Source organism: Humulus lupulus, chromosome 1, assembly GCF_963169125.1.
Source record: "Humulus lupulus chromosome 1, drHumLupu1.1, whole genome shotgun sequence".
NCBI lineage: Eukaryota > Viridiplantae > Streptophyta > Magnoliopsida > Rosales > Cannabaceae > Humulus > Humulus lupulus.
Genome location: NC_084793.1, coordinates 74,917,371 through 74,925,855, shown reverse-complemented (window position 1 = coordinate 74,925,855; position 8,485 = coordinate 74,917,371). Strand labels below are relative to the sequence as shown.

General features: G+C 30.4%; 1 protein-coding gene across 1 annotated transcript; it reads right to left on the bottom strand.

Moving 5' to 3' along the window:
- Window positions 1–1,286: 1,286 nt before the first annotated feature.
- Window positions 1,287–4,074, bottom strand: LOC133805932 (uncharacterized). The gene is made up of 2 exons (XM_062244100.1): window positions 1,546–4,074; window positions 1,287–1,463 (listed from the first exon to the last, which is right to left on the bottom strand). Exons 1-2 carry the CDS (start codon window positions 3,252–3,254, stop codon window positions 1,310–1,312), a joined length of 1,863 nt encoding a protein of 620 aa, XP_062100084.1. The 5' UTR covers window positions 3,255–4,074; the 3' UTR covers window positions 1,287–1,309.
- Window positions 4,075–8,485: the final 4,411 nt, after the last annotated feature.

The window sequence follows — 8,485 nt, the reverse complement described above, 5'->3', positions numbered from 1 at the left end:
TCATCTTTTGTACAGCTTGCTCCTTAAATTGTTGAGGTACATCAACAAAATCCAAGTAATTTCTTGGCAACAACACGGTGACTTAGAGGCCTATCTCGCGGACAAAAGCTTGGTCCGCCAAGCCAACCACTTTCTCCGTCCAAGGATCAAGCTGAAGATCTAGTGGTTTCCCGGCATTTTGCCTTCGAATTTCAAGTGGTATGTTATTAGCCAGGCCATGACCCTTTCTTCTCGGCAGTTCAGCTATCCACATTTTCAACAATCACCAAAATTTAAAATATTAATATATATTAAACATTCGTTGAGCTTGAATTTCAAGCTATGAACAAAATTTGAAAATTATTATTAACCTGACTCGCAGGAAGATGGTACTCTACTAGGATCTGGCGGGTCTAGACCACCACCATCTCCTCCGTGAGAGGTGGCTATATTAGCTGACATTGTACTTAAGAACAAAAGTTATTGGTTAGTATCAAATATCACCAATGGAAATGAAGAAAATGATTACAAGTCTCATCTATTATATTTTAAATGATTGTCTTTATTACAAAAATATAAAAACTAGGTAGAATAATCACTATCACTTTCATCATTAATTAAATTAACATCAATCGGAGACACATGATTAACATCATCATCACAAATATCAACTAGCAATTCATCTTCTTCATCGACTTCTTCTTCGCCTAAGTCGTCATTTATGAAATTATCATCGAATTGATAAAAAGGTGAATTTTGTATAGTGCCAATATATGTTGCAGGTTGATGAGATTCCATAACCAACTGACCGAGATCCATGGTCAACACAAAATTTGATGAGCTTGTGTCATGTACAACATCAACATCAACATCAACTTCATCGTCCTCGATGTTCCAAATTTGACGATGATTGACATCCTCAACAATTTTCCAGTATCGACCTCTAAGTAGATCATCGAGATAGAATACTAGCTTAGCTTGGATAGCAAGTATATACGACTCAACTAGTGATATTATTTTCAGTGATTGTTTTCTTCTTGCTTGAATCAGTGTTAAACCATTTGCACCGAAACAATGCAACTGAATATGCACCAGTGAAACATAACACCAGTACTTCTTGAAGTGTGCCATAATAGTTAAAACCTTCAGTTCCCACAACAGACACTCCACTATTCTGTGTGGTGCACTTTTGATCTTAGTCATATGCGATAAATCGAACATCGTAGTAGGTTGCCAAGTGATCTGACCTAGATGCTAAAGCTAGCAACTCATCACCATTCTCTAAGGATCCAAGCTTGTGCAAGTCATATATCTAAATAAATTAATAAACCTATATTAGAATGACAAAAATACCATTACAAGAATAAAGGTTTAAAAATAATCTCATTTTTACCTTCTTATGAAACCACGGGCGAAAAATTTTCTTGTGTAAAAAATTATGATCACCATCTGGGTATTTCAGTTTGATCTCTTCTACGTGTTCGCTGTAAATTTGAATGATTTTACTATATTAGATAAAACAATTTGGAATGAACATAAATTTCACTTTAAAGGGAACAAACTTACTCTAAGTAATCCTGAATTTCGGGAGAATTGTCAAGTATGAACCATTCAACCATTTCACGAGTCACAAGGTCGAGAGGCTTGAGAGTTCCCTTTGTCAGGGGACGACATTGAGATTGAAACACAGAAAGGTGTCGTGGGACATACACCACATCTTCACTGCAATCAAGACGGTTAAATTTTGTTTCAACCCCTTTGAAATACATCAAACAAAATGTCAAAGCCTCATCTGCAACATAGCCTTCAGCTATTGACCCTTCAGGATGAGCTTTATTTCCCACGTAGTTCTTCAATTTTTTCATGTACCTTTCAAAAGGATACATCCACCTCATAAATATCGGTCCATCCAAAATCGCTTCTTTCGGCAAATGTAAGACCAAATGAATCATTATATCAAAAAAAGCAGGAGGAAAAAACAACTCCATCTTGCACAATATCATAATAAGGTCTTTTTGTGCTTCCTCCATATCTTTAACATTTATAATCCTCGAACATACTTGCTTGAAAAAATTGCACAGTTCAGAAATGGTGGTCGATATATCTTTTGGGAGAAACTTGCGAACACACATTGACAATAATCGTTGCATTAGAACATGACAGTCGTGGGATTTCAACCCAATGATATTTGTTTCATTCTCGATTACTTTTTTCTTCAAATTTGAACAAAAGCCATCTGGAAATTTCACTTCTTTAATAAATTGACAAAATTGCTGTCTCTGAACAAGAGTTAACACGTAAGAAGCATGCGGCTTCATCAACTTTCCATTTTCATCTTCATAAATCCACAATGATTCCTTTACTCCCATCTTCTTCAAATAATATCTTGCATTAGTGGTGTCCTTAGACTTGTCATTGTCCAAGATTGTGCAAAGGAGACTATCACACACATTTTTTTCGACATGCATGACATCAATGTTATGTTTTAAAATGTTTGTACACCAATAATCAAGCTCGTAGAAGATGCTTTTTTTCCTCCAATTTCTGTCTTCCGCAACTCTTCTACGTTTCACACCTCCAAACTGCAAGTGTTTTCCTGGAACTTGGGGTGGAAGGTTGTTCACTTGTTCTAATATGTCCTCACAACTAAATCGTCTCGAAGGACGTCTTCCCTCAATTTGGCCTTTGAACTCAGTGTCCCTTCTCATTCGATGTGTACTGGGCAAGAATCTTCTGTGACCAACATAAGATGTCTTACCGATCACTCGGATGGAAGATGTGTCTTCATTACACGTGGGACAAGCTTTGTATCCCTGACCACTCCATCCAGACAAACTACTTAGAGCTGGAAAATCATTAACTGTCCATAAAATGGCTGCGCGCAGCTTGAACATAGTGTTGGTTGTACTATTTCTCGTAACAACTCTGTTAACCCACAACTCTTTCAACTCATCCACCAATGGTCTTAGAAATACATCTATGTCCTTACCCAGTGATTTTGGACCAGGAATAAGGATGGTCATCATCAAATTATTGTCTTTCATACATAACCAAGGTGGAAGATTATAGTTTTCCAACACCACAAGCCACATGTTGTATGCTAGGTTCATGTTGCTAAATGGATTAAATCCATCGGCAACTAAGCCTAAACGAACATTCCTAGGATCACTTGCAAAAGCAGGATGATTGGCATCAAAGTTCTTCCATGCCGTCCCATCCACCGGGTGTCGCATCACCCTATCATCTTTCGATTTCCCAGTGTGGTGCCATAGCATGTCCTTCGCTGTAAGCCTTGAACTGTATAGTCTTTTCAACCGGGGTGTCAATGGAAAGTAACGCTTCACCTTATGCGGCACCTTTTTTCCTTTAGTTTTTTCAAAACTAACCCATCGACTACTTCCACAAACTGGACATTCCTCTTTATTTGCATGCTCTTTGTAAAATAAGCAGCAAGCATATTGGCACACATGAATCGACTAGTATCCCAACCCTAATTTCTTCAATCTCTTTTTAGCCTCGTCGTACGTTGATGGAATTTTATTTCCCTTCGGAAAAGAAAGCTGTAACAACTTCAATAATTCATCGAAATTGTTGTTAGGAATCTCCCCTCTAACTTTCAAATGTAATATCTTAGCTAAAAAGTGAAGGGAAGAAATCCAATCACATCCAGGATACAACTCAACTTCAATCTCCTCAAACAACTCGTCGTAATACTGACTCGCACCGTAATTATTGTCTACTTGCTCAGTTGTTGGTAAGAGGAAGTCCTCCACTATGGGAATCATCTCGTCGACTTCATCCTCATCAACCACCTCATCAACAATATCTAGTTCTGCTTCCCCATGATAAATCCACCTCTCATAACCTTGATAAAAAACCCCTATCGAATACGTGTGCTTCGACAACACGTAAAATCTCAAGCCTCTTATTTATGCATTTGACACATGGACACCTAATTCTTTCATCAGAATCCTTATGTTCCAAGGCCATCGTCAAAAAAGATTGTAGACCATTCCAATATTCTTAACAAGCACGATTTCTCAATGTTGTCCAAGTCTTGTCACTCGCCATCTAAAGTGTTATAAGAGCCTGTGAGTTTTAGTAATGTGAATAGGAATGGATAACAAAAATAATTTTGTTATCATTTTTGAAATCTTATGCAATATTATAATATCTTATGTTATTTTATGATGTTTTATTATTAGATAATGTTATTCAAATTAATAATTTTTCTTAAAATAATTTATTATTTATTTAATAAATCATTATTATTTTTTAAAACTTTTATTAAATAAAATTATCAGTTTATGTATTCAAATAATTTAATACTATTTAATACTAGATAATGTTATTAAATAAAAAAAATAATTATTCTTAAAATAATTTATTATTTATTTAATTAATCATTATTAATTTTTAAAACTTTTATTAAATAAAATTATCAATTTGTATATTCAAATAGTTTAATACTAGTTAATATTAGATAATAATATTTAATAAAAAATTAATAATTTTTCTTAAAATAATTTATTATTTATTACTAATTTTTCAAAATTTTATTAAATTAAATTAAATTATTTAATTAGATAATTTTATATCAAACTTTTATTATTTAATTCATTAAATTAATTAAAAATAATTACATAATTAAAAAATAAATTATTATTTATTTAATTCTTCATTCATAATTTTTTATTTTGTAATAATAATAATTTTACAAATGAATTATTATTTAATTCTTAGATAATTTTTTTAAAATAATTGGATAAATCTTATTAATCTTTTTCATTCATTATTTTATTATTAATATTTTTAACTTATCATTTATGTGCCGATATCCATGTAATTGATGGTTGTAGTGAACAACCATTAATCACAAGCATACCGGGCCAAAAAAAAATTAACTTCTAATTAAATACTAATTAATTTTTTTTAATAATTTTCAATTAATTATAATAATATATACTAATTAACTAAATTAAATAATATTCATTATAATTTTCATTATGTTCACATAACATATAACAAAAAAAATTAAAACTACATTACTTAATAAACTATTAGCGATGGGACCCGCCGCTATTAATATGTCTTGCCGGTATTAATATGTCCTGCCGATAATAGTTTTATTACCGGCAGATATATACCCGCCACTAATAATTTTGAAACTGAACAACTTTTCATTTCCCGGACAGTGTATTAGCGGCGGACTACCCGCCACTAATAATTGGTAAGTCCGCTGCTAATAAAAAAATTAATTTTTTTTATTAATTTCCATATTATTAGCGGCTGACCCAGTAGTCCGCCGCTAATAACCCGTGCATTACCGGTGGACTATGTCTACCTCTAATTGTTCCGCATCTAAAAACATTTTTTCTTATAGGTGTAGGTGTTGATATAAGGTGTCAATCTAACCTATTTTTCACACTTAGATCTCCAATATTCAAAATTTTAGCATTTAAATTCCTAACATTCCAAATAGTTGGATTCATTCTTTTCAAAAACAAAAAAGATTGTATTCATTGGTCTTTTTCGATTTCCCATTCAACTTTTTGAGTACATAATAAGTACAAAATTGAAGTATAGGATGGAGATTTTCTACAAAATTCAAGTTTTATAAAAAAACATCTGGATGAAAAAGGAAAAAAGACTAACAAATGCAAACTATTAAAAAGATTATGAATTTAAATGTCAAAATTTTAAAACTACATATTTAAGTAAAATTAAAAAAACTAAGTTGGAGAATAATATTACTGTAAATAAATATCAACATAATGTTCCATTAAAAATTAAACAAAATTTGGGGTTATATTAGATACTAGAAATTGTATAGATTTATTATATGGTTGAAATTAAATCATGACAATCTTATAATGTCGAATTGAGAATTTGTCCCATATGTGCATGTATGGTATATGTAGGTATCCACATATCCCTATGACCATTCTGTCTCACGTCTTGTATCATTTTGTGTATCTTATTTTTGGTAGCTAGTTATATCAATAAAACAAATGAAGAGTATCTTTAGTTAATTCGAATTGTTAATTAATTAAACAAAGGGGAGAAGTACTTAATAGGAGATGAATCCAAGAAACCTCCAAACTATTCCATGTATAGAAACTATATTTTTATGCATATTTATATATAGTCTTACTTGTCTCCATTATCGAAGAATCCACGTACCAAAAACGTCTAAATAATTTTGACATCTAAGTTGTGGGAAGTGGATCCAACTCCATTTGAAAATAAAAGATTCAAAACAACATTATAGCGGGTCGAGACGTATACGAATTTTTAAAAAAATACAAACAACCACTTAATAAATACACAAGTTATATACATAAATATATAATTAGTGGTCTCCAGATATAGGGTTAACCAAAAGAAAACCCTAAATCAACAAATAGTACCGGACATATGTAGCCATTATTGCTTAAGATTGATGGAATGTGTTATAGATCGATGCTAGCTAGCTATATATGATTACTCTCTCTCTCTCGCTTTCTTTTCTTATTTTTAGTTGCTAAATTGTGGTTACTGATTGATAGATTGATAGAGAGGTCAAATTTGGACTCATCTAGTTGTTTGATTAATTGGTCTCATATATATGGAAGAGTGTTGGTGTATACTAACGTAAGTTTAACACTATATGATGTAGCATGTACGTGTGTGATTAATGGTGCCCAATACAATTTACTAAATTACTATAAATGGAACCTGATTTTGAATTCAATTATATGTATACATAAGATGCTACTTTATTTGATGTACGCTTTAATAACGTGTGTTATAGCAATAATTTATATGATGAGATGACATGGTAGTGTCATGGTGTTTTTCATTTATTTTGTTACATATAAATACATTAATAACTTCAGCTTGTATAGAAAATTATAGAAGAAATTATATTTTATATGGATTTTTTTAATAAAGTTTGCAACAATATGGTTTTTTTTCAAAAAAAGTTATTCTATGCTTTTTTCTAAAAAAATATTACCTTTTATGGAGTTAGTTTTCCATATTTTTGTATAAAAGTTAATTTATAGTTTTACTCTTAATTAAGTTTCCAATACCTAATTATTTAACAATTGTATTTCTCATACTTTAATTTTCTCTTTAATAAATAATCTCATACAAATTAGGAAAAGTAGTCCCTATATTTTTGCACAATAATGATATAAAAACATATTTATGAAAAATAGCCAAAATTATATGTAATAGGTAGACATATGATTTCATCATCTTATATAACTTCGTAATCTGGGCATGGAATCTAATTTTTAGATTCCATTTATCAGTAAAATGGGCAATTGATAAAGTAAAAGTACTTAATTATTAACCTGAGAAAATTCAAATATATATTATAAATTTGTTAAATTCACATATGTAATCTTTAAATTTCGACAAACGTTTAATTATCGGTAAATATATGGTGTAACTATCAAGTTGTTATTTTTAAACAAAAAAAATAAGAACATACAAACTCTTGAAATTAACAATAGCAAGTAAAATACTTGTGTTATAATATTTATCTTGGACAAACTATGGCCATAAAATATAATTTAAGGGGCTGTTTGGTATGGGGTAAAGTAAAAGTGGGAATGAGAATCTAAAACTCTTCCTATGTTTGGTTCAAATTTTAAGAGGCTAAAGTTAATAATTTGTATGAGTCCCACATGTATTTTAAGAGTAAAGTTAATCATTTTCTACATTGGAGTTTAATATTCCCTCCATTCTAAGCACCTCTACATTTTCCAAGACAACTCAACTACTCAAAACAAACAACTCTTAAGTGGTTTTCAATCAAAAACTACTTTTTTTTTGTCTAATTAAACATCCTTCCTCTATATATGTTTTTAGTACTTTTGAAAAGTAAAATTACATAAAGATTAGTGATGAGTTTTATAAAAGAATTTCAGGTCATTAAACGAAATGACGAAAAATAAAATTAATAGGTGAAAATAGTACAAAACAAATAAATTAATACCTAGGCCTATTATCAAAAAAGTTTGATTTAAACTTAAAATGTGTTATATCTCTTCTATATAAAGGATCTGGCGTCCTACTAGTATTAATTTTATGATCAATATTCAGTAATAGTAGTTACATAGAAAAATCCACAAACCCTAAGTAATATAATGTCAAACAGATCGGTTGTAATCTCATCAATTGTGAATTAGTTTAAAACACACTAGTGAGGCTTTATTTAAATGTTTAAGCCTTCGATGAACGTTATCAGAATTAATATATCCTTCCACTATATATATTCTGGTTATATAAAAAAAGAATAAGATACTGTAATTTTTCAAATTATGCCTCTATATAAAAACAAATATAAATATATTTAAGATGATTAATCTATATACACAATCCTACAGTACTATGTATATGTAATGCTATATTTATACAAAATGGTCAAAATAAGATGTAGATATTTTTTTTGTAATACTTGACCAAATTCCATAATAAATAAGAGATATATATCTCTTATTTTAAAAGAAATAAA